The sequence below is a fragment of the Oncorhynchus nerka genome, linkage group LG10, assembly GCF_034236695.1.
Source record: "Oncorhynchus nerka isolate Pitt River linkage group LG10, Oner_Uvic_2.0, whole genome shotgun sequence".
Lineage (NCBI taxonomy): Eukaryota > Metazoa > Chordata > Actinopteri > Salmoniformes > Salmonidae > Oncorhynchus > Oncorhynchus nerka.
The window spans coordinates 52,008,320-52,034,641 of record NC_088405.1 but is presented as its reverse complement, the minus strand read 5'-3'; the positions used below and the strand labels follow the sequence as shown (position 1 = coordinate 52,034,641).

The following is a 26,322-nucleotide window of genomic DNA, read 5'->3' as shown; positions in this document are numbered from 1 at the left end:
GGAAAAGATTAAGCACACAGCCACACACTACCTGTACCAAATGTCCCGAATCCCGACCTCTTCCTTACAGAGAGGAATAGCAATTTTAAAAAATAACTGTACACGGGCCAGGGTATTTATCTTATTAAGATGCGACTTTGGGCATTTTTTAATTCACAAAAAAATGTGGAGGATGCGGGCATCGATCCCGCTACCTCTCGCATGCTAAGCGAGCGCTCTACCATTTGAGCTAATCCCCCGATGTGTCAATACGGGACCACATTGGTTTATAAACGAATAGTTATCAAACACATCACTTATGGTGCTGGAAATTGTTCAGTTAATGTACTTATTACTTCTACACAGCGGCAGCCACAGTGAGTCTACGCAAAACTAACATTTCCCTTATTCATCTGAATGATCTAATTTGGTTTATACTGTACTGAGTCATATTGGGTGGGTGGAGTAATTGTATGACCAGAAGATGGCGAGCGGGGTTGGAAGTGAGTAAATGAGCCTGCTGTCAAATTAGATACTGTATATGCTTTTTTAATGCATGGCATCCAAGTGTTCATGAACCGTTTGCACACGATAGTCATGCAATTGATCTAAAGTTGGACGGCATTGCAGATCGGTCACTTCTTACAAGCCTACCCCTGCTAGCACGAGCGTTGAATGAATGGCTCACTCTTCTCTTCGTTAGCTGACCAGTTAGCAGAAGCTCGCTAGTTAGCTATAGTAAGTCACCAGCAAAACATTGCTGGTATGTGCTTGTGCGTATTTGTGCGGAAGTTAATAGTTTCATATGTCCGCTTAGAAAGGTGTTGCTATGGGTGCTTCCTGACTTTTGAAATATTCGTAGGGCATTTCGTAACACTGCTCTCAAGGTGGTGGCTAGCTCTAGCTAGTGCAAAACATTTATTTTCACCCGTCCGTACATGGGGTAGAGTCTTGGTATTCAGTGTGGCCTAACCTTCTTTAGTTATTTATCTGAGATCTTCTTATATAATTGTTAGTTAACACAATGGGATTTGTTTTGCAGGATCTTGGGACATCCTGACCTGTAAAATATAATGTGATTAAAAACATATATTACCTGTCCTGACTAATAAGTGGGCGTCCCCCCCTATCCACTCCTTATCTGCAGAACACAAGTTGCTTGCCATGGGGCCAACGGAGCCATGGTCGGTGAGGGAGAAGCTGTGCTTGGCCACCTCTGTCATGAAGAGTGGGGACCAGAACTGGTAATGCAGCACGCTTGTCGACCTACATCATATTACTCTAATATTTTTTTGGGACAGACCAGTCGAATCTTAGCCAGCCACCAACTTTCACTGAGTAAGACTTCCATAAATGGAAACAAGCAATAGGGTAATTGTCAGGCAATTGATTATGCGAGGAAAGATTTTCGAATAGAACTGGTCAGTGGAATAGGAACTGTGATGCTGTAAATGTAGGATATCCATACCCACAGGGTGTCTGTCAGTCGTGCCATCAAACCATTTGCAGACGCAGGACGACCCCCTGACTGGTTCTCACAAAAGGTAGGCTATGCTTCAATAGATGAACACCATGAACAAACAAGAACCTGATGATAGCATCTAAAATATATTAGCCTTGGTGCCCACAATGCAGTAACCCTATGGACTCTTGCCGGAAGGGTTGATTGAGTGAGATTGGTGGCATGCGTCCTTCAACGGTTCGCCTATATACATTTAACAACAGCACACCGCTGTTTTCATTTTTTATTTCTTATTTTATTTTAGATAATCGTTTTTGGAATGGTTACATGTTTTCAGTGTAAAGTTAAACAACTAAAACCAGATATAAAGTGTATAGAAAATGTAATTGACCAATATGTTTTTAAACAAGATCATCTTTGAGAACTAACAATTATCAAAATAAAAACTAGACAGTTGAGGAGAATCTAAAATGGGAAAAAAAATGCCATGGCATGGGACCCCCATTGATTTAATTATAATGTTTGAGTCACTCAGATAGCATAAAACATGACATAAGCCATGGAAGAATATGTAGAATTGCAGGAAATTAGCTTTAAGATGGCAACATTTTGTCTCTGCTGCCAAGAGGAGGGCCTCTAAAACGGTGCTGATGGTCACGCCCACAGCCCCGCCCCCTTCACACTAACTTTTCCACTGCTGCTGAAAAGAATCCTTGGGGAAACACTGGTACTTTGTATATTAACTGTACTTTCCCGAGCCCTGTTCATTTTCCATCATTGTCCTTTTCCACTGCCCTGGATTGTCAATAAACTGAGTGTACAAAACATTATGAACACCTGCTCTTTCCATGACATAGACTGACTGAAAGCTATGATCCCTTATTAATGTCACTTGTTAAATCCACTTCAATCAGTGTAGATGAGTGGGAGGAGACCGGATCAAGAAGGGTTTTTAAGCCCAAAGGCAATTGAGACATGGATTGTGTGTGTGCCTTTCAGAGGGTGAATGGGCAAGACAAAATATTTAAGTGCCTTTGAACGGGGTATGGTAGTTGGTACCAGTTTGTGTCAAGAACTGCAACGCTGCTGGGTGTTTCACTCTCAACAGTTTCCCGTGTGCATCAAGAGTGGTCCACCACCCAAAGGACATCGAGCCAACTTGACACAACTGTGGGAAGTATTGGAGTCAACATGGGCCAGCATCCCTGTGGAACGCTTTCGACACCTTGTATAGTCCATGCCCCGACGAATTGAGTCTGTTCTGAGGGCAAAAGGGGGTGGTGCAACTCAATATTAGGAAGGTGTTCTTAATGTTTTGTACACTCAGTGTATATGCAGCCTGTTGAATTCAAGGAAATAACTGGCTTACTCTTCTCTCTCCCTATCGCTCTCCTTTTCATCTAGCACTGTGCCTCCCAGTACTCAGAGCTCCTGGAGACGACAGAGACCCCAAAGTGAGCACAGCAGTCACCGTTTATCTCGATGTCTTTTCCCGTGTGCGACTGGATCTGTGATGGTCCTGCTGTTGCATTTCCTACGACCAGAGAGGGGTCGGAGAACACGGAGAGTGTGGCTAGCGTGTTAGTCTGAAGGAGGCAGCTAATGGTTTATGGATGACATGATCTTGTCTGGGTTATGTTCATGACGCGGGTATCTCTCGCCAGACGGAAGCGGGGTGAGAAAGGCGAGGTGGTGGAGACGGCGGAGGATGTGATCGTGCGCAGGCTCACGGCAGAGAGGATTGAGGAGCTGAAGCGCTTGATCAGAGACACACAGGAGAAGCACAGGTACACAGGCTTTGTGCTATCTCTGGTCGAGGTGGGACTATCTATTCAAGAGACTCACGGCCTTCGGTAGATCTTTGCTGCTACTTTATTGACCCAACACTGATGTCAACTGTTGGTCTGCTGCATTCACAGGAAGCTGAAGAAAGAGGCAGAGCTGATCCAAGCCGGGCACCTGGACTCCAAACTTGAGGAGCTACGGGGAGAGATTGTGCAGTATGAGATTTTCTGTTACTCTTTCTGTATCTCATTACCTGTATCTATTTGTCGTTTTTCTGGGGGGGAAAAATGACTTTCTGTGCCTGTCAGGAAGAAGAAACAGGAAGAGGAGGAGGCAGACGTGAAAAGAAAGGCCATAGATACAGCCTATCTAGGTAAAACATAACCCACTTCATGCACATCACAAGCTGCTTTTGCCTGTAGCTTTCCTTTACCTGCTCAGTAAACATAACACTATTTCCTTCTATTGCTCCTTGGTCACCCCTTTGTATCAGTCTTATTCCAGACCTTGTAGAACTCAATATACCAGGAAGTATACAGGTTGATTCAGATGCGTTTTATGTTTGTTGAATGATTCAATAAACCCACCGGGGATGTTGAAATAAATATCATGCCAAGGGGTTTGGATGAGGAGCTCCATCAGAAAGTATGTCTAAGGCTGAGATGGATGTGTACACAGCCACAAACACGGGTCAAAGTCATTAGTGCCTCAACTGTAGTGTGATTGGTCAAACTAAGAACAGTCTCACCCCGACGCCCCACCCCCCTTCCAGCCAGACAGGCGGTGAAGAACACCCCTAAACGAGTGGCAAGTGTGACCGTGCGCTCTCCCCCGGGGTGCGGCTCGCCAAGCCTCGAGTTCTGCCAAGGGGACATACCCCAGAGCACACCTGAGGACCCCAGCACCTCAGTGACTGTGAGTCCCTGTCAGCTACAGGGGAACGGGGCAGGGGCAGGTAGAGAGATGATTGGAGTTCAGTAAAAACATTCTGTTTGTCAATTTGTCATTGTCAATTTGATGTGCTGCCACATGCTACACGAAATGCCTTTTCTTCGGTCTGCCTGCCCTACTCCCTTGCATGTTATATCCCTCCTTTTCCCTTTTCCCAACTTCATTTCCCCCCTCCTCTCCGTAGACCCCAGAAGCAGCAGGGTTCATGCCCCTGACTGAGGCCTGTGGGATGGTTGGTGCAGAGTCAGGCCTGGGCACTCTTCTGGATGACTCCCCACAAAAGAAGCTCTTGGGCCAGAAAGCCACGCCACCACCATCCCCTCTCCTCTCTGAGCTACTGAAGAAAGGCAGTTTCATACCCACAAGCCCCAGACTGGTATGTCCGAGAGGAAACACTATATTATGCCATAGGGATTGTTCACTTCCATACTATTGAAAAACATCCACATGTAACGACCCATAGAGCCGTTTCAACATCTCAGACTCATCGTCAGATGATTCCGGTTGCAGTTACAGAGGTGCTGTGTTTGCCTTATAGGTTGGAGATGGTGACCTGCCTGGTAATATGACAATAGCACATGACCTACAGCTCACAGGCTCCATTCTCCCTGGCTGTCTAGCAACAGGTACACACACACACACACACACATACACTTGTGCCATTGCATAAACACCCAGCAGAAAGCTTGCTTCTAGAATGTTTGCAGATGTGTACCTGTCCATGTATGCGTTTGCTAAACTTAGGTAGTCAAATAGTAAAAATGTTGTATTGCTTAGCGTGGCATTTGTGATTATAGATCAAGGCTCTGTGCGCTTTGCATGTTTGTGTTGTGTGTGTGTGTGTCCGTGTGCGCTAGGTGCCCCTACACTCTCTCGTCTGCTGGAGGCCGGGCCTCAGTTCTCAGCTCCGCTGGGCTCCTTGGCCAGCAGCACAGACTCCTCCAGTGCCCTTCTCACTGCTGCTGCACCCCCCCACTATGGACTCCCCCGCCTCACTACACACAGGTCTCTCCCGTTCCCTCCCTCTGCTTTTATACAGGTCCTCTTCCTTCTTTTCTCGTCGTCACTTCCTCCCCAGCATCTTTTCTGTGTCTTTTCAACTGACCACCACACTACTGTACATGGCATCTCATTCCATCTCATCTCCTCCGACATGAACGTGAAGCCTGTCACCATGATCATGTCCTCCATCTGTTGTCTTTACGCAGAGATTGAATATGAATCATATTATAAGGCTGTTAATACTACATATATATGTGTGTGTGTGTGTGTGTGTGCGTGTCTGTATATAGGCAGGGATGAGGGGTGGAGGCTTCCCCGTCTGGCCCAGAGGAGGGGACAGAAGAGGGCCTAGTGACGGTACCCTACATGGGAGATGAATTGGACCTGGAGACAGTGGGGGACATCATCGCCATCATTGAGGATAAGGTGCTCGTCCTCCGCCTCGTGCACCTAAAAACGTTGATGGATACCTGTTCTGCCTATAAAGCCATAGTTATATCAGCCTTCTCTCTAATAATAACTACATAATAGGTCTTTCTGAGGTGTTTTGAAGTGGTGCAGGTAGGCTAGCGTTTTAAGTGCATTGGGCCAGTAACCGAAAGGTCGTTGGTTCGAATCCCAGAGCAGACTTGGTGAAAAATCAGTTTATGTTCCCTTGAGCAAAGCACATAACCCTAATTGTTCCTGGAAGTCACTCTGGATTAGAGTGTCCTGCTAAATGACAAAAAAATGTAAAAATGAAGTGACCGGCTCTAATCTCTCACCCTATAGGGTGATGAGAATGCAGAAGCTTTGGATGCGGCTGCAGTGGAGGCCGCTCTGTCCCTGTGTGAGGAGACGCCCTGTCTGGCCCCCCCTGGGAGCCCGGGCCCTTCAAGCCTCCTGAGTCTAACCCTGCCACCCCCACACGGGCCCCACAAGCCTCCTCCTACTCCTCCCCCCTCTACGGCAGTCTGGAGGTGAAGAGGGAGAGCCTGGAGACACGGGGTGGGGCCTCTGCATGTGACAGCCAGAACAGCTGTACCTCAGGGTACACACCCCCTGGGCATCAGTGGCCTTTCTCCCTCCTGCTCGTCTATGATGCTGGAGCACAGCCAGCCTATTGGCGCTCGTCTGCAGCATGGGGTCATGTGCGGGGCCAATGGGGAGGGAAGCCCTGTCTCTCCCCATGCCACCATCAAGTGTGAGAGTGAAGAGTGGATGCAGCAAGGAGCTGACACACCACACGCAGGTATACACACACTCCTAGCCCTGGCACATCAAACTGACAGCCATAGAAGATGCCAAAATCAACCTGTTGTGTTCTTAGCATGACTGCCTGTTTCTCTCTCTCTCTTTTCCCTTTTTCCCTCAGACTCTGAGGGTGGCTCCATGACAAGAGGACACTCCAAGGTACACGTCCCACTGAAGAGAGAACAGATTGAGCTGAGACCTGTTTTCCTTTTGTTAGAACAGGGCTCTTCAACATTTTCTTGCCAAGGTACCCCCGCCCAGGCGACCCAGGGAACCCCATCATAAGTTAATAACAAAAAAGTCCTGTCTTATTATCAATCACATTAATTTATAAAGCCCTTTTTACATCAGCAGATGCTACTAAGTGCTTGTACAGAAACCCAGCCTAAAACCCCAAACAGCAAGCAATGCCGATGTAGAAGCACAGTGACTAGGAAAAACTCCCTAGAAAGGCAGGAACCTGGGAAGAAACCCAGAGGGGAACCAGGCTCTAAGGAGTGGCCAGTCCTCTTCTGGCTGTGCTGGGTGGAGATTATAAATGTACATGGCCATTAAGGCCAGGTTGTTCTCCAAGATGTTCAAACGTTCATAGATGAGCAGCAGGATCAAATAATGATCACAGTGGTTGTAGAGGGTGCAACAGGTCAGGACCTCAGCAGTAAATGGTGAATCATCAGGTGAATGGTAATGACAAGAAGAAGTAATCAACATTTTCAAATGAATTGATTTGGTAGATAGTTTTTTGTTCATTTGACCTCCCACACATTATAATTGGAAGAGGAAGTATACACTAGCAGGTCCTTTTTCAAAGCCTGTGCGAGATACTCCGATGAGCGGAATTTGCTCAGTATCAGGAGGACAAAGGATTCTCCTCTTTTCTACTGTAGGTATCTAACTCAGTCTCTGTACCCGTGTTGCGTGTGAAGGAGGAAGAGGAGGGGGAGCGACGTAGAGGAGAGACTAAAGAGGACAGCTATAGTCTGCACACAGCCTCCTCTCTGCAGCTCCACACCACCGCAGACTCTATCCCCAGCAGCCCTGCCTCCTCCAAGTTGTGAGTCTCACACACGCACACACACACACCACCAAGCATGTCTATATCACGTCAAAACTCCTTCTTCCTTTTCTTGGTCTATGCAGTTCGATGTGCATTGAGGACCAGGAGGCCAGACAGGCTCTGGAGGAAAGCCATCATGCTGGTATGGCGAGCAGCCGCCAATCACAGGTAACAAGCTCGCTCATGGAACCCAGGGCTACAGCAGGACCATGCAGCCTGCCTCTCATTTTAGCTTTTGAAAGTGATGCCCTTGCTGTTTTCCTGGCGCAGGTATGCTAATGTGTTCCTGCAGCCTGTGACTGATGACATTGCCCCGGGGTATCATAGTATTGTGCACAGGTAAGCACTGACCACTGACACAGACGACAGGCGCTTTCTCTGCTGGCTTGGTCACCCCCCCCCCTTAGTTGACCTGTTGGAGACTCTGACCATCTCCGTTCTCCTCCGCCCCAGGCCCATGGACCTGTTGGACACTCTGACCATCTCCTCCGCCCCAGGCCCATGGACCTGTTGGACACTCTGACCATCTCCGTTCTCCTCCGCCCCAGGCCCATGGACCTGTCCACCATTAAGAAGAGCATTGAAACCGGTCTGATCCGCACCACGGCAGAGTTCCAGCGGGACATCATGCTGATGTTCCAGAACACGGTGATGTACAACAGCTGTGACCATGATGTGTTCCACATGGCCCTGGAGATGCAGAGGGACGTCCTGGAGCAGATCCAGCAGTTCCTGGCCACACAGCTCATCATGCAGACCTCCGAGTCGGGCATCAGCGTCAAGAGCCTGAGGGGCCAGGAGAGCACCCGCAAGCAGGACCCCTCGGACAAGGTGCTCCTCTCAGTGGGACCGCACGGGACGGAGGGTCTTTAGATAGGGGGTGGGAGGAGAGGAGAGAGTATTGGGAATGGAGAGTCTAGGAGAGGAAAGGAAAGTGAGGATTTGGGGATGCAAGAAGCGACAGATTAGGGATCTGTTTAACTGCAGAGGAAAGGAGAGGACACAAGTCTCTTACCTTTTGGAAGGCAGCTAAACACACTCCTAGATCTTATAGGAGGGGCGCCATGTATGTCAGTCATGGGTGTTTTCGTAATGCATGATCATGTGCTTCGGTGTTAATTTGATCCATTTCCCCACTGACATCCTTCTCTAGTCTCCATTCTGAGTTGCTCTCGATGGAGACCATACAGTTGGTGGGCTTCATGGGCTTAGATGGTGATGAACTCATGATAGTAGATAGGAACCTGACTCCCTCCGATAATACTTCTAATGCTGTTGAATTGCATTACAGACACAAACACAAAATAGTCAAACGCACGCACTGCACCCATACCTGTGCAGATTTAGGGACAACGCGAGACAAAGATCCCTTGCGAGTCCACGCCGTTGAAATCAAATCAAAGTTGATTTGTCACGTGCACAGGATACAGCAGGTGTTAACAGGGGTGTGAAATGCTTGCTTTGCAAGCTCTTCCTCAACATGCAGTAATACTAAGTCATATAAAATAAATACACACCAGAAACTACACTGTATACAAGGTCAGTACAGTACCAATCAATGTCAGGGATACTGGTGATAGTGTAGGTAAGGCTATGCATATGTAATCTGGTTAAATTTCAACTGTCAATCTGATACACACACACACACACTGATATTTTCTTTCTCATCCTTCATTCTTCATCTTTTCACTGCCTCTGTTTCTACGCTTGTGTGTGTTAGCTTTTTGTTAGCTTCATTGATCTGTGTTTGTATCTGTGTCGTGTGTTTGTTGTGTGTGTGTGTGTCTGTCGTGTGTGTGTGTACCCCACTTCACTGCATCAATGTGTGTAAAGACATAGCCATGGCAGCGCTCCAACCTTGTGTTCCTCTCCAGTGTCTCTGGCTGATAGATAGTCTCAAAGCAGGAGAGAGGCTCAAGGTTTAGGGGTGGGGGGGTTTAGAATGAGTTGTTTTGGATTTAGTGGGGCAGATTCAATTTGTATTATAGTATTTTTTGGATCAGCTTTAATATTGCACATAGATTGTGGCTTCTATCAGTATAATTGTCTGCATCATTTCCAATCCCCCTTTATGTTTAAACACACACCTACTCATTCAAAGGCTTTTCTTTATTTTTAATAAAGACTAATAGTGAAGACATCAAAACTATGAAATAAGACATATGGAATAATGTAGTAACAGAAAAGGTGTTAAACAAAAAAATATATTTATATTCGAGATTCTTCAAAGTAGCCACCCTTTGCCTTGATGACAGCTTTGCAAACTCTTGGCATTCTCTCAACCAGCTTCACCTGGAATGCTTTTCCAACAGTCTTGAAGGAGTTCTCACATATGCTGAGAACTTGTTGGCTGCTCTTCCTTTACTCTGCGGTCCAACTCATCCCAAACCATCTCAATTGGGTTGAGGTTGGGTGATTGTGGAGGCCAGGTCATCTGATGCAGCACTCCATCACTCTCCTTCTTGGTCAAATTGCCCTTACACAGCCTGGAGGTGTGTTTTGGGTCATTGTCTGGTTGAGAAACAAATGATAGTCCCACTAAGCGCAAACCAGATGGGATGGCGTATCGCTGCAGAATGCTGTGGTACCCATGCTGGTTAAGTGTGCCTTGAATTCTAAATAAATCACAGACAGTGTCACCAACAAAGCCCCCCCCCACCATCACACCTCATCCTTGCTTCACGGTAGGAAGCACACATGCAGAGATCATCACTCTGCGTCTCACAAAGACCCGGCGGTTGGAACCAAAAATCTCAAATTTGGACTCATCAGACCAAAGGACAGATTACCACCGGTCTAATGTCCATTGCTCGTGTTTCTTGGCTCAAGTGGTTTCTTTGAAGCAATTCGACCATGAAGGCCTGGTTCACGCTGTCTCCTCTGAACAGTTGATGTTGAGATGTGTCTGTTACTTGAACTCTGTGAAGCATTTATTTGGGCTCCAATCTGAGGTTGGTAACGCAAATGAATTTATCCTTTGCAGCAGAGGTAACTCTGGATCTTCCTTTCCTAGGGCGGTCCTCATGAGAGCCAGTTTCATCATAGCGCTTGATGGTTTTTACAACTGCACTTGAAGAAACTTTCAAAGTTCTTGAAATTTTCCACATTGACTGGCCTTCATGTCTTAAAGTAATGATGGACTGTCATTTCTCTTTGCTTATTTGATCTGTTCTTGCCATAATATGGACTTGGTCTTAGACCTAATTTGGTAAATTTGGTATGCCAACCCTACCTTGTCACAACACAACTGATTGGTTCAAACACATTTAAGAAGGAAAGAAATTCCCCAAATTAACTTTTAACAAGGCACACCTGTTAATTGAAATGCATTCCAGGTGACTACCTCATGAAGCTGGTTGGTTGAGAGAATGCCAGAGTGTCCAAAGTTGTCATCAAGGTAAAGGTTGGCTACTTTGAAGAATTGCAAATATAACATTATATTTTTGATTTGTTAAACACTTTTTTTTTGGTTGCATGATTCCATATGTGTTATATATTTGGAGTAAACTAGTGAATACTTAGGCTTCTACTTCCAGTTCCTACAGACGGTATATTTTACAATAGTTATCCTTTGTTTGTTTTTAGGCCCAGGCTTCAGCTACCCTCAACCCCTCCCATCTTTCTCTATCTCGTCCAGTTTTGATTTCTAGCCGCCGCATATTTTTCCACTGTGATGTTTCACGAAAGTTCTCAACCTCTCTATTCTCGTCGTTTCTACAGATTGTAAATGAAAGATACATATTTTTGCTACGAGTATTATACTATAGTATTTGAAACTAAAGTTATTTGCAGTGCTACAGAATATTCATATTTGGCCAAAAGTCACATGGTTCATGTTGTTGCATTTTGGAGCTCACGTTTTAAGATGGAATGCTTATATTTAGTTAATCACAACAACAACAAAAAGGCTCCAACGATATCTTCACAATCCAAGTGAGGAATTGGTTACCCACCTGCGTTTAAGTGAAGGAGTTGGGTCAGTTGTTGGACCACTCCTGTGAGAAGATGGATCCTGCTTCCCACAGGTTTATATTCTATACAGTATTTATAGTGTCCATGACCGGTGGTGTTCACTTTTTTTATACCCTCCATGTTTTTCTGTATATGATGCACCTAATTTCTCAATCTTTTTGGAGGGGGTCTGTCTTTAAAAAAAAAATGATGCAGTTCTCTTTTCTTTTGGAGTGTGTCACTGTGTGTGCTCCACGACTCCCCTTCTTTCCTTGTTCTGTGTGTCTTTGTTCCCTCTCTCTGACTATCCTCTGTCCTCTCACAGGACAGTGTCCCCATGGCCTCTCCTGCCTTCCTTCTCTCTCTCTTTGTAAGTACCCAGTCTGCAGGTTACGAGCTGCAAGATGACAGCTGGGGTATTTGCATTCTGGCCCCAAGTCCGATTGAATCCTGAGTTTGATTTTCGTTGCTCTTATCGATCACTCCATGCTGAACCTGCTATCCAGGAAGTTGTTTGTGCTGTCGTCAAAAATGACGTGATTCGTGTAGGCCGGCTCTGGCCCAGCCCATTGGTTTCCGGGGACAAATCAGAGCGGTCAGAATGGGTTCGCTTTCGAGAAGCAAATCCAGACTCATCATGGAGAAGAAACATTAGCGGGAGTAGCGTTTGGCCGGAGCGATGTGGGAGCGATGTGGATGGGTAGACAGGCAAATTGAATACCCCTGCTCTATAGTATTCTTTCTTAAATTTCCTCTCTTTCTCTCCCTCTTTCTCTCTCTCACACACATACGCTCCTAAAAACACACGCAGGCAAAGAAACACAAATTGTCTCGCTAACTTTCATGCACACAAGCTAATTGACCCATGCGTTTGCAAGTTGCATTGAGTCTAAATGTTGAACCATGTTTCCTATCATGTTCAAACAAACACTAAATATGAGGGCCAGTCTGTCCGGTGTTGTCTAGGGTGATGGCTTTGGACCAGAGTTAACCCATCTCCTCTCTGTGCTTCTACAGGATGGGGGCACCAGGGGGCGCCATTGTGCCATAGAAGCTGACCTGAAGATGAAGATGAAGAAATTAGTCGCAGGGAGCACCTGCGGATGACTCTGGATGGAGTACAACTGATTGGTACCCCCTATCCATGGTCATGTCCCAGTTGATTAAGGTAACGAAGGACACCACAGTCTGGGTCAATGTCGTTTCATGTCCTCTCACTTCAACTGGACACGGTGTGTCTGGCTGAGAGAGCAATGCAGTTCCTGAATTGCAGTTTAGAGTAAACGCAACCCCAGCACTGAGAAACACATACTCCAACTCCTGAATCGAGTCCCCCTCTTAAACTGAGCAAGGCATTGTGACGTAGAGAAACAGAGTGAGGAACAGTTGACTGAATGAGATGACCAGGGTCGTACTGTATGTGTCTGTCAACACAAAACTGAAATACCTTGCATTGTGTATGTGTTTCATGAGTTTAAGTCCTTTGTATAGTATTGTACAGGCGTGTACATATGGTGCCTTTTTTAAAGGCAATGAATGTTTCAAAATAATACATATTTGTTGCAAGATTGTGGTCCCCCAACTTAGCAAACCAGGTAGTGTGTGAGTTTTGTTTTGTTTTAAGGAAATCCCACAAAAAGGACTAAGGCTGGGACTCTAAGGCAATCTGTTTGAGCATTGTCGACAATGCGCTATTTAAAGGCAATGTTCCCAAGTTCGTGGAGACGGCATTTATGGTAAATGCTGCATGTCGGCTCAATCGGAAATGGGCACATTGTCGACAGCGTGTGATTTAACTGATTCCCGCCATAAGCTTGGGTGTAACACCAGTATATACAGTGCATTCGGAAACTATTCAGACCCCGGAGTTGCTGCACAGCTATTTTCAGGTCTCCAGAGATGTTCGATTGAGTTTAAGTCCGGGCTCTGGCTGGGCCTCTCAAGGACATTCAGAGACTTGTCCTAATGCCACTCGAGCATTATCTTGGCTGTGTGCTTAGGGTCGTTATCCTGTTGGAATGTGAACCTTCGCCCCAGTCTGAGGTCCTGAGCACTCTGGAGCAGGTTTTCATCAAGACTCTCTCTGTACTTTGCTTCGTTCATCTTTTCCTCGATCCTGACTAGTCTCCCAGTCCCTGCCGCTGAAAAACACCCCAACAGCATGATTCTGCCACCACCATGCTTCACCGTAGGGATGGTGCCAGGTTTCCTCCAGACGTGACGCTTGGCATTCAGGCCAAAGAGTTCAATCTTTGTTTCATCAGACCAGAGAATCTTGTTCTCATGGTCTGAGAGTCCTTTAGGTGCCTTTTGGCAAACTCCAACTGGGCTGTCATGTGCCTTTTACTGAGGAGTAGCTTCCGTCTGGCCACTCTTATCATAAAGGCCTGATTGGTAGAGTACTGCAGAGATGGTTGTCCTTCTGGAAGGTTGTCCCATCTCCACAGAGGAACTCTGGAGCTCTGTCAGAGTGACCATTGGGTTCTCGGTCACCTCCCTGACCAAGGCCCTTCTTCCCCGATTGTTCAGTTTGGCCAGGCTGGCCAGCTCTAGGAAGAGGCTTGGTGGTTCCAAACTTCTTCCATTTAAGAATGATGGAGGCCACTGTGTTCTTTATGGACAATTCCTTCGACCTCATGGCTTGGTTGTTTCTCTGACTTGCACTGTCAACTGTGGGACCTTTTTATATAGTCCAATCATTTGAATTTACCACAGGTGGACTCCAAGTTGTAGAAACATCTTAAGAATGATCAATGGAAACTGGATGCACCTGAGCTCAGTTTTGAGTCTCATTACGTATGTAAATAAGGTATTTGTTTTTTATTTGTAATAAATTTGCCAACATTTCTAAACCTGTTTTCGCTTTGTCATTATGGGGTATTGTGGGTAGTTTCATTTTAGAATAAGTTTGTAACGTAACATTTGTAAAAAGGCAAGGGGTCTGAATACTTTCCAAATGGACTCTGTGTGTGTGTGTGTGTGTGTGTGTGTGTGTGTGTGTGTGTGTGTGTGTATATATATATACAGTGCCTTGCGAAAGTATTCGGCCCCCTTGAACTTTGCGAACTTTTGCCACATTTCAGGCTTCAAACATAAAGATATAAAACTGTATTTTTTTGTGAAGAATCAACAACAAGTGGGACACAATCATGAAGTGGAACGACATTTATTGGATATTTCAAACTTTTTTAACAAATCAAAAACGGAAAAATTGGGCGTGCAAAATTATTCAGCCCCCTTAAGTTAATACTTTGTAGCGCCACCTTTTGCTGCGATTACAGCTGTAAGTCGCTTGGGGTATGTCTCTATCAGTTTTGCACATCGAGAGACTGAAGTTTTTTCCCATTCCTCCTTGCAAAACAGCTCGAGCTCAGTGAGGTTGGATGGAGAGCATTTGTGAACAGCAGTTTTCAGTTCTTTCCACAGATTTTCGATTGGATTCAGGTCTGGACTTTGACTTGGCCATTCTAACACCTGGGTATGTTTATGTTAAAGAACATGCGCAACTTACAGACGTTAGGCAATTAAGGTCACAGTTATGAAAACTTAGAGAACACTAAAGAGGCCTTTCTATTGACTCTGAAAAACACCAAAAGAAAGATGCACAGGGTCCCTGCTTATCTGCGTGAATGTGCATTAGGCATGCTGCAAGGAGGCAATGTCCGTACTGCCAAGAGTGTGCAAAGCTGTCATTAAGTCAAAGGGTGGCTACTTTGAAGAATCTCAAACATAAATATATTTGATTTGTTTAATACTTTTTTGGTTACTACATGATTCCATATGTGTTATTTCATAGTGTTGATGTCTTCACTATTCTACAATGTATAAAATATTAAAAATAAAGAAAAGCCCTTGAACGAGTAGGCATGTCCGTACTTTTGGCTGGTACTAACTCAAAAAAAGAAATGTCCTCTCACTGTCAACTGCGTTTATTTTCATAGTAGTAAAAATAAAATAAAAAACAGAATGAGTAGGTGTCCAAACTTTTGACTGGTACACTAATACATATTAGTGGGCGGCAGGTAGCCGAGTGGTTAGAGCGTTGGGCCAGTAACCGAAAGGTTGCTAGATCAAATCCCCGAGTTGACAAGGTAAAAATCTGTCGTTCTGCCCCTGAGCAAGGGAGTTAACCCACTGTTCCTAGACCGTTATTGTAAATAAGAATTTGTTCTTAACTGACTTGCCTAATCAAAAATAAAGCTGTATATATATATATATATATAATTAAGAGACCACTGCAAAATTATCAGTTTGACTATTTATAGGTATGTGTTTGGGTAAAATGAACATTTTTGTTTTATTCTATAAACTGACATTTCTCCCAAATTCCAAATAAAATATTGTAATTTAGAGCATTTATTTGCATAAAATAACTGGTCAAAATAACTAAAAAGATAGAGTTGTCAGACCTCAAATAATGCAAAGAAAATAAGTTCATATTCATTTTTAAACAACATAATACTGTTTTAACTTAAGAGTTCAGAAATCAATATTTGGTGGAATAACCCTGATTTTCAATCACAGCTTTCATGCGTCTTAGCATGCTCTCCACCAGTCTTTCACGTTGATGTTGTGTGACTTTATGCCACTCCTGGCACAAAAAGCAGCTCGGCTTTGTTTGATGCCTTTTGACCATCTTCCTCTTGATCACATTCCAGAGGTTTTCAATGGGGTTCAGGTCTGGAGATCAGGCTGGCCATAACAGGGTCTTGATCTGGTGGTCCTCCATTCACACCTTGTGACCTTAATTGCCTACCGTCTGTAAGCTGTTAGTGTCTTAACGACCGTTCCACAGGTGCATGTTCATTCATTGTTTCTAGTTCATTGAACAAGCATGGGAAACAGTGTTTGAACCCTTTACAATGAAGGTCGGTGGATTTTTATGAATTATCTTTGAAAGACCGGGTCCTGAAAAAGGGATGTTTATTTTCTTTGCTGGGTGTGTGTGTGTGTGTATATATTACATACACACACACACCCAGCAAAAAAAAGAAACATATAAGATCGTACGTTTTGGAGAAATGTCCTCTGGCCAAAAATAGAACTGTTTGGCCATAATGACCATCGTTATGTTTGGAGGAAAAGGGGGAGGCTTGCAAACCGAAGAACACCATCCCAACCGTGAAGCACGGGGGTGGCAGCGTCATGTTGTGGGGGTGCTTTGCTACAGGAGGGACTGGTGCACTTCACAAAATAGATGGCATCATGAGGAATCAAAATTACATGGATATATTGAAGCAACATCTCAAGACATCAGTCAGGAAGTTTAAAGCTTGGTCGCAAATGGGTCTTCCAAATGGACAATGACCCCAAGCATACTTCCAAAGTTGTGGCAAAATGGCTTAAGGACAACAAAGTCAAGGTATAGGAGTGGCCATCACAAAGCCCTGACCTCAACCCTATAGAACATTTGTGGGCAGAACTGAAAAAGCATGTGCGAGCAAGGAGGCCTACAAACCTGACTCAGTTACACCAGCTCTGTCAGGAGGAATGGGCCAAAATTCACCCAACTTATTGTGGGAAGCTTGTGGAAGGCTACCCGAAGCGTTTGACCCAAGTTAAACAATTTAAAGACAATGTTACCAAATACTAGTTGAGTGTATGTAAACTTCTGACCCACTGGGAATGTGATGAAAGAAATAAAAGCTGAAATAAAATATTCAACTATTATTGACATTTCACATTCTTAAAATAAAGTGGTGATCCTAACTGACTTAAGACAGGGAATTTTTACTAGGATTAAATGTCAGGAATTGTGAAAAACTGAGTTTAAATGTATTTGGCTAAGGTGCATGCAAACTTCTGACTTCAACTGTATATGAGAGAGAGAGTGAGTTGTATTTCTATTTTATTTCACTAGTTTCACTGCATGTTGAAGCTCAAAGCCGAAGAGTTTCACTGTACCCTGCAATCACACCTGTAACCCTGTATGTGACTATTAAACATTCTGAATCTGAATCAGTTGGAAAATGGGAGTATAGCATCAGGAAACAAAACAAAAGCTCCCCAGAGACACCAATAGATTGTTTTAAGATTTTATTCAACCAGCTTGAAAACCTGCTCTGGCAGCACAAATCAACGGGACACCAGAGTTTAGCCAAGGGACCACTAGGTTTCCAGTTAACATCAGGTCTAATCTGTAATCCGTTTACCCCCCCCCCCAGCCTGTCGGTCTGCCACTAGTTTGGTCGTTAACCCTCCGTCTGCTGGATTTATGATCTGACTAAAAGGAAAAGGTCAAGCATTAGAAGATTGAAACTATTACTGAAACAACTGTTCCTTTTGGAGAAACCAAAACTAAAGCATGTTTAAAAGCTCTTTAGTAAAGTTAGTCGATTACATGAAATGGGCAGGATGTGTGGATTGCTCTTAATTAGTAGTCCTTCGCAGAGAGTTGCGGTGTAGCGGCCGACTGAGCACCTGATGTGTAACACAAAGACCTGGATCAACTATGCATGCATCAGGGAATAGGGACATCGGGCTCAGAATTAAACAGCATCAAAAATGTGCTCGAGAAGGAAATGACCAAATAACGGACAATAAATACAACTAACAGCAACGCTGTCTGGCAAAGTCTTAATGCACGGCAAATGAAAAGGAGAAAAAAAGGGATCAACGTATCGGTCTTCACATAAAACAGAGATCCGCAGTTAAATTGTACGTGGATCTAATACGCTAGAGATGTATAGCTCTTGCCTTGCTTTGTTTCTCTAACGAGCAGGCGCGACAAATCTACACATTTTTCCTTCACAGTTTAAGACCCTATAGAGCGGTCTTTTCAAATAGAATCTCTCACATCGTTTGCCTCTGTATCTGAACCTTGCCTGGCTTCGCAATTAAAACGTTCTTCCCAGTTCAAAACGAAGTCGCGGCTCTAGCTATGCTCTTTCCCAATACCTACTCAATATACTCAAATGTAACCCACGCCACAGAAATCCAGATAAAAATGAGTAACCCACCAGTACTAAACATGCTTCAAACAGGTGACTAACAGAAAGTGTACGTATGAACAGAACCATATTCTCAAACCTTGTAAGCAAGCCCATATTCCTTAATGTAAGGAAGTAGAAACAAGGCTTCTGTACATCAATACAACAATCCCAGAGCCAGCCAGGCAGGGCTTCATGTTATCTACAAAGAGCCAGGCTTGGCAGCTTACAGTACATGCTCCTCCACTTTCTTCCATCCGAGAGGAGAGAAGGCACAATGTTTCAATTCAAAATGGCTTTGGCTGCCACGGTGCTCTAACCAGAGAGAAGAGACAATTCTTCTTCTTCTTCTTAAAAAAAAAAGTGACCCGATTTTGAATAAATAAATTAAATTAAAAATTTCAAACGAGTAGTGTCGAATTCCCAGCTGCAAAGAGATGCCTCCCTCTCCTCCTGTCTTAAGCCCCTCATTCTCCTCTCTGTCGGCCCACAAAGCGGTACAGCTTGTCACAGTTGTCCAGCTTTAGAGACTCAGCCTTCGCCTTCAGCCTGTCATCACGGTACAGTTGGGCAAGGTTCGCCAAGTCCGACTCTGAACGAGGATGGAGAGAAAAACATATCAGCTTATATATGGATCAAATTCATACTCTGCAACATGGATAAACCATGCGTGGCTGCCTCAGTCAACATGTCTCCAAATGGGGACTGTGCCAAGCTGCCAGGATCTGACTGCAGCTGGACTTACTCTGCTGTTTCTCCTTCCAGCAGCTGCTCTGCAGGTGTTCAATGTAATCACTCTCTATGGTTTTCTCCAGCTCCTCCAGGGACTCCCCACGGTACTCCTTCTGGAAGCCCTTGTCCACGTAGTAGGGCACACCCATATTCTGGGTCTCCCGGGAGACCACCAGACCCATGGCCCTGAAAGACAAATATACAGTCAGTCCCACTACAGGCAGACTTAAGGGGGAAATACACGTCACACCTCACCCGCAGGGGTGGGCAACTCCAGTCCTCGAGGTCTTTATTGGTGTCACAGTTTTGCCCCAGCTCTAATCACCTAATCATGATCTTCAGTTTAGAATGCAATTTGATTCAAATCAGCTGTGTTTGCTAGGGATGGAGAAGAAGTGCGACGTCAATCAGGCCCTCGAGGACTGGAGTTGCCCACCCCTGCTCTTAAAGGGTCCTCATGCACTCTGCACCCAGTTGTTACCATGGAACTAGTCTGAATGAGGCTCATACGCATGCAGTCTACTTTAGAGGCAAACAGTGTCATCAAGAAGCTTGGTTGATGTGGTTGACTCACGGTTTGTAAAAGAGACTGTAGGGAGGGTTGGTGGCCATCAGTTGGGTCACAACAGATATGAGGATCAGCACCAGCACAGGAAGAAGCTGCAGGAAGGCAGTGAAGGTGTTCTGCTGAGGAAAGGCAACGCCAGAAAGATATGTTAAAGCAAAAGTTTACACCAAAACATATACCTGTAAATACATGTCAAAATCAATCTGCAGTAATGTTTCTAGGACTCTATTGCTTATTATTGCAACAAAAAAAAGCTTGTTTACTCATTTTCACAGCTGGTCCATTTCATTGGTCAACCTTTAACTGACCCTCTTGGAGCAGCATAAGGTTCTCATTTTTATTGCCTATTGTAGCACTGCATAAAGGGAAATAATATCCAAAATGGCAGAAACAGGATCAAAAACCCAATCTTAAAGAGATCTAAATGTAAGGCCCAGCATTAACTGTGAACACATAGGAAATACATATGCTGTAGCCATGCGAGTTAAACTGTACGCCCATAGAAAAATCCGCTGTAGCTCTGTTGGGTTAATCACACAGCTACAGAACATCTATGATGTGAACTGGCGGGAGTTTCTAGGAGATTCCTCATGTGGGCACTGACTGACCGGACTGCGGTTCTCCTCCACTTCCTCATCGCGCCTCTCATATGCACGTCGCCGACGAGGCTGGTAGAAGTTAGAGTAGGTGGCGCCTCTGTTTGTGTACACATGGATGTTGCCTGAGGGAACAGAACACACGCGTAACTACTACGCAACAACCGACAAGGTGACTAATCCAAAATGAAAGGAACAAGAGAGAGAAAAACGCACACGCCATCTCTCTTTCAGACACATACATGCACACAGTTCCACCAAGGTTATTATCGGTTTTTATTTCTATTCGTTTTTTCTATGTTTATGTGAGTTTTAAGTTTGTTTTCTGACTTGATTTACTAGTTTTAGTTTTCATATTATTTAGTTTCAGTTTTAATGTTAAGGACAAAGTACACTAGGCGTGGGAGGCTAAGAGACATTTCAGTTTTGTAGGCCTATAATTTGGGGGGATTTGACTTCTTGCCACAGGGGCAGTAATACATAAATTGATAGGTTTAAATTGTAAAGTCAACCTCATTGTGACTTGGATTTAAAACAATTAGTGCCTAGACTGGTTGCAGAAATATGGAAGAAAACTTGCCCATTTTTACACTAATATTTTTAAAGCTTTTTCAGATTTAGTAGTACATGTAAGAAACAAGTACCTATATCTGAAAGAGAGGAAAAAACAACAAATGAAGTCATGGCACATTTGTTAGCTACAGTGATAGTGATGCGCACTAGTCTCGGAAATCACAGACCTAGGCAACAGCAGCGCTAGGTCTGGGGAGGATGTCTCTTGGACATTTTGAAAGGGGGGATTGTTCCAGAGAGGGTCGTCTTAAGACACACAACTCTCTACAATTCATGAGTCTGGGTAGGCGGGCCAGAACATCACGATTAGAAACTAAAGTTTGCAGGCAAAGCCTTTGCACTTGGTTTTTAGTGAAGGTAGATGCAAACTAGCCACTTGCGAAAAGCACTCATTACAAATAACCATTCTCCGTCTTGCTAGCTAGATACTACGTTGTGTCATTCTGAAATGTTTTACACTTGGCAGATACGGCGGTGAGACGCATCCCATTTCCCACTCCCCTCTGTTCCCAACTGACACAGACACTTCTACAGACGTGTCTGCAGGAACATCGGTACATTGTGGGAGGCAACCGGTCAAGTCTTGAGAGACTAGTGATGCACACGCTAGGCTTATTTGAACCATTGTCATCTCCTGGCGGCATTTACCTGCCAGATAAAGCAAGCATGAAAACCCCATTGGGGGGGGGGAAAGAAGCTTAAACCCCATTGGGGGAGATTGAAAGCCCAATTTCATTTTTGCCCAAAGTTTAGAAGAAAACAAAATAAAACTGAACATAATTTGATGTTTTTCATTTTGAGTTAGTTTCAGTTTTTCAAAATGGGTTTCTTCACTTTATTTCCGTTTACAAAAGTCTTCATGATTTGTTTTAGGGCTCCATTCAATCTACCGCTGAAGCGTTACAGATTACGCAATAGAAATGTAAAGGTCATTTCCGATTGAGCCGAACATATGCAGCGTTTCCCGTGAATGCCGTCTCCGCTGACACGGTAACGTTTCCTTTCAATTTCAATCACGCTGTAACCTTTTCAGTTTACTCCTAATAACCTCGACTTCCACACACACACACACGCAAATCTTACCTGTGGGAAATCTTCCTCCAAAGAAGATATTGAAAAGCTCTTCAGGGGAGATGTCAGCCTCAAAGTTCCTGTTGAAGTTGCGGTAGTGTCCGTGGCGAGCTTGGGCTGAGGAGTGGGTGGTGCTCTCAGAGGGAGCCTGCTCTCCGTACTGGTCATACTTATGACGCTGCTCAGCATTGCTCAGCACTGCATACGCATTGCCTATGGCTGTAGAGGGGGAAAAAACAAACACTTATCAGGCCTATGATTGATGCTCTTGGTGTGTCGTTGTCTGACTCGATGCACATGCCGGGCCACAATAGCATGATAATTAAGGAGCTAATTATCTGCACCAGCAGTCCCACAATATACAGAGGCCCTATTTATTCATCTATTTTGTTGTTGGATATTTTAAAAAATTGCTCACAGAGGAGAAAGATGTGACTCAGATGAGATCAGGTCAGGAAACACAGCACTAACAGAGGCATCCCTTTACCTTTAAATGCATCTGTGGCTCCCGGGGCACAGTTCTTGTCAGGGTGGAACTTCAGTGCCAGCTTCCTGTATGCCTTCTTCAGATCTTCATCGCTAGAGTCTTTAGGAACGCCCAGGATCTCATAGAAGTCCTTGCATTTCTTTATCCTGCAATGGATCAAACCCCACAAAGATTAGTACGAAATCTGATACCAAAACAGGACATTTTGACAAAATGTAGCGAAGGTCTGTAAGTGCTCAAAATGAACGTAGGCCTATCACTCAGGTACCTGAGAACACCCTGACGCTGATCCTCTGTGTAGGTCTTCTTCTCCTCGTTGGCCCCTTTGCGCGCTTCCTCTCGATCCCCGTCCTCTTCATTGGATCGAAAGCCACGCGGTGGGGGTATGTGGGGCTCCTCTGGAGCAGCAGAGCTTCCATTCCTCACTATGGCATCAATCAGCACTGATGGAGAGATCAGGCATGGGTGCAAATATTAATAGAAGAAACAGCCAGTCTGGACAGGTGTGTACCTGAAACATGTATTCCCCTAACCTAGTCCCTTCTTGTCAACAGAAGATGATGAGTTACTTATACTGTGTGTACAAAACATTAGGAACACCTTCCTAATATTGAGTTGCACCCACTTTTGCCCTTAGAACAGCCACAATTCGTCAGGGCATGGACTCTACAAGGTGTCAAAAGCGTTCCACTGGGATGCTAGCCCATGTTGACTCTCGCAGTTGTGTCAAGTTAGCCGAATGTCCTTTGGGTGGTGGAACATTCTTGATACACACAGGAAGCTGTTGAGCATGAAAAACCCTGCAGCGTTGCAGTTGACACACTCACACCGGTGCACCTGGTATCGACTACCATACCTCATTCAAAGGCAATTTGTCTTGCCCATTCACCCTCAATGGCACACACACCATCATTGTCTCAAGGCTTAAAAATCCTTCTTTAATCCGTCTCCTCCCCTTCATCTACACCAGTGGTCACCAACTGGTAGATCTCTAAGGGATTCCTAGTTGATCACCAAACATTTCTGTAAAAACCCAACGAAAAAGCCTTGGGCTCCTATTTTCTTTTTTTGCACTGTTGGCGGTAGGTGCACTTGATTCAACAGCCCTAGCGCCGGCAAGACAAAGTGTCCTACCCGGCAGGCCCAGAGAGCAAATCAAGTGCACCAGAAGGCCTACCGCTGGCCAGTCAAATAGCTCAGATCACCATGTCTGCACAGTTTGCGCCTTAGACTGTAAAAAAACAAAAGCCTTGAACTCACAGCAAAGTTGATACTGTGAGATTTCAAAACCATCACTAGAGAGACAATGAATACAGCAAAGAGCCGGCTGCTGTTTTTATGAGTAACTTCATGTTCAAGTTGTTACTCAGCACCACCAACACCTTGTTCAACACATAAAATGCTGCAACCAGCTAAATTGTAATGAGTATAGCAAAGAGACAATTTATGCTTGATCCGAAAATGTGTTCGGAGGCGCCGTGTGGCTGGTGTGACGCAATTGCGAAGCCTCCGGAGACACGCAGAGGCCAAACGGAGCTCCTGTACCGCATGTTCTGCTCTGCTCAAATGTTTAAACAATGCTGAGGGCTCCGTATAGACATGATTGGTTGTTGGTAGGTGAGAGCGGATGGGTCCTGTATAAAACACAAACTCACCTCCTTGACAACAGCGCAGCTCGGCAAAACACAAGTAGTACGAATGTCCAGAGTTCTGCAGAGGCCATACCACCATAAATGCTGCAGGGCCAATGCGGATGTCGGAATGACCATGCAGAGCCTGTAAGTGTTCCTTTAACCTTGCGTTATCATTAGCAGCTTGTGTCTTTTTTAATATTGAGGACTATTTCATTTTTGGGGGGGTCATAGGAGTAACATGAATTGGTGCATGAGGCTATTTGGAGCTCTCAGCAATGTTACAAAATTTGGGAGGCGCACAGCGATGCGGTACGAAGCTCAGTTTGGCCTCTGCATGCATCTGGAGGCCCCGCGATTGCGTCACACCATCCACACGGCGCCTCCGACCACATTTTCAGATCAAGCTTAAATTGGCTCTTAAGTTTCGCCATCAGCTGGAAGACTTGTGTCCCCCTTTTCTCAGCAGAAGGAGGGAGAGAGAGACGGTGAGAGGCAGCCTCACCACTGCTCCCTCCCTCCCCTCAGATGCAGGCCATCAGCCCAGCTCACTTAGCTGTGCCTCACAAGTAATACAACAAATGATCTATGAACAGTGTGATTCATATACAAAATATTTTTAAATATCATTTCAAAATGGTCTGAGAAGAACAGCATTGGCAGGGTAATTCCGACATAGCCAATATGTAGTGATAATGTATTGGGCTTATAGCCTACTGCACAAATCTCATTGCTACGGAACGGTTTTTAAATGGTTAATGTTAAATAGGCTTACGTTTTTTATTATATGACTGATCTTCACTCAAAAGGTTGGTGACCAATGATCTACACTGATTTAACAAACGACATCAATAAGGGATCCTTATGGGTCAGTCTGTCATGAAAAGAGCAGGTGTTTTGAATAAGAAAAAAAACATTTATTTTTTAAATGTAACCTTTATTTAACTAGGCAAGACAGTTAAGAACAAATTCTTATTTTACAATGACGGCCTACCGGGGAACTGCCTTGTTCAACAATAACAACCAATTTGTCTGGCTGACAGCTGCACCTCTAGGTTGAGTAATAACACGGCAAGTAAGTCAAATAAACATTACTCGTTACAGTAACTATACATTGTAGTGTGGCCTACAGGTTATAAAAAGTAAATCCACTTACAGGCACAAACATGCTATCTAAAAATATTGTTTCTATTATAAGCCTGACCATGTTGTAAATATTCAGATGACATGCATAACACATTCGCTGATTCGAGCATACATTATGCAATTCACATTCACAAGATACAGACGTTGCACTTTCTATTTTAACATTCAAGTTGGCAAGCAAGGCTAACAAGACGGCCATTACGGGACACTTACCTCTGGCCCGAGTGCTGGGAAATATTTTCTGGGCTTCATACAACAGTTGAAGGGCCTTTTCTCTCCGCCCTGACCGCAAGCACAGCTTTGCTTTCTCTATCAACCGATCTGATTCCGCTCTATCCATTTTGACAGCTGTTCGTTAGCTAGCTACTGTAGCTAGCTTGTTACCGTTAGCTTGTTCTCACAGAGGCCTGCAACCCCAATTAGCTACAGTACGCTAGCTACACAAATGCGGTTGACTGCCTGAAATTGTAAGATTTTAGCTAAGCTAGCTATCTTATGTTCAGAAGTACCTGGACGTTGTATGTCAACTCAATTAACGGTAACGAACTAGCTTTGTTTACATCCAGATAAGAAGCTAACGTTAGCTAAGCTAGCCAGCAATCGGTTAGCTACGATATTTCGCCGTAACTATCAGGTATCATAGCGATGATGACGACTGCCACAATTCAGACACGAACACGGGTGCAAGCGCGCCTATTCAAGTCGACATACAAAACTGAAGTAGTACAAATCCGTGCATGACTGACAAATGTAATACCGACATTGTAGAACTGCTGTGATTTGTTTCAGGTTACCACAACACTAACCAATCACTTCCGGGGTACGGAATCTTTTAAACGTTCTAAATAAACCTCCCCGAGATGAAAGTAGAAAAGTGCCAATAACCTGTATTTAATAATTGTCTAAACAGTCATTCATATTTGATCATATGCAAGTGAAATTTACTGGGGGAGGTGGAGACTGGTCCAACTCAACATATCGTTAAAAAAATGCACCCCCTTCCCAACGTAAAACCTACTGTATAAAAACAAATCGTTTAAAAAGTGATCGGGATTGTGCAATAAAGTTGAGATCTTATTTCCATTGTGGTCCCTAAATTTGCAGCAGCATATGCTACAGTAATATAAGGACTGAATGCACGTTTAATGTACACATCCCCACCTGGCATT

General features: G+C 44.5%; 2 protein-coding genes and 1 non-coding gene across 4 annotated transcripts; 1 reads left to right on the top strand and 2 right to left on the bottom strand.

The window, feature by feature from the left end:
- Positions 1 to 166: 166 nt before the first annotated feature.
- trnaa-agc (transfer RNA alanine (anticodon AGC)) lies at positions 167 to 239 on the bottom strand. The gene has a single exon. It is a non-coding gene; the product is annotated as a tRNA-Ala (tRNA).
- Positions 240 to 259: 20 nt separating this feature from the next.
- LOC115134933 (bromodomain-containing protein 8-like) lies at positions 260 to 14,272 on the top strand. Its single transcript, XM_065023341.1, has 18 exons — positions 260 to 482; positions 1,127 to 1,223; positions 1,454 to 1,523; positions 2,846 to 2,895; positions 3,106 to 3,228; positions 3,361 to 3,441; positions 3,535 to 3,599; positions 3,999 to 4,141; positions 4,362 to 4,553; positions 4,716 to 4,803; positions 5,035 to 5,216; positions 5,951 to 6,138; positions 6,232 to 6,410; positions 6,534 to 6,571; positions 7,339 to 7,466; positions 7,553 to 7,637; positions 7,923 to 8,300; positions 12,438 to 14,272. Exons 1-18 carry the CDS (start codon positions 464 to 466, stop codon positions 12,525 to 12,527), a joined length of 2,196 nt encoding a protein of 731 aa, XP_064879413.1. The 5' UTR covers positions 260 to 463; the 3' UTR covers positions 12,528 to 14,272.
- A 3,169-nt stretch (positions 14,273 to 17,441) lies between these two features.
- LOC115135520 (dnaJ homolog subfamily C member 18-like) lies at positions 17,442 to 25,986 on the bottom strand. 2 transcript variants are annotated; one of them, XM_029670290.2, is made up of 8 exons: positions 25,367 to 25,986; positions 22,645 to 22,819; positions 22,377 to 22,522; positions 21,902 to 22,108; positions 20,258 to 20,370; positions 19,656 to 19,765; positions 19,095 to 19,267; positions 17,442 to 18,941 (listed from the first exon to the last, which is right to left on the bottom strand). In XM_029670290.2, exons 1-8 carry the CDS (start codon positions 25,491 to 25,493, stop codon positions 18,817 to 18,819), a joined length of 1,176 nt encoding a protein of 391 aa, XP_029526150.1. In that variant the 5' UTR covers positions 25,494 to 25,986; the 3' UTR covers positions 17,442 to 18,816. The 2 variants fall into 2 exon arrangements, with proteins under 2 accessions (XP_029526150.1, XP_029526149.1); XM_029670289.2 differs by having other exon boundaries at positions 19,656 to 19,768; positions 25,367 to 25,984.
- Positions 25,987 to 26,322: the final 336 nt, after the last annotated feature.

Excerpts from the sequence above, each read along its gene's own strand:
- LOC115134933 (XM_065023341.1), top strand. Across the intron at positions 7,467-7,552 it reads AGCCCTGCCTCCTCCAAGTT|TTCGATGTGCATTGAGGACC; the intron begins GTGAGTCTCACA and ends TGGTCTATGCAG. Across the intron at positions 8,301-12,437 it reads AGCAGGACCCCTCGGACAAG|GATGGGGGCACCAGGGGGCG; the intron begins GTGCTCCTCTCA and ends GTGCTTCTACAG.
- LOC115135520 (XM_029670289.2), bottom strand. The coding sequence starts at position 25,493 with ATGGATAGAGCGGAATCAGATCGGTTGATAGAGAAAGCAAAGCTGTGC. Across the intron at positions 22,523-22,644 it reads CAGCGTCAGGGTGTTCTCAG|GATAAAGAAATGCAAGGACT; the intron begins GTACCTGAGTGA and ends GATCCATTGCAG. Across the intron at positions 20,371-21,901 it reads TGGAGGAAGATTTCCCACAG|GCAACATCCATGTGTACACA; the intron begins GTAAGATTTGCG and ends CTGTTCCCTCAG.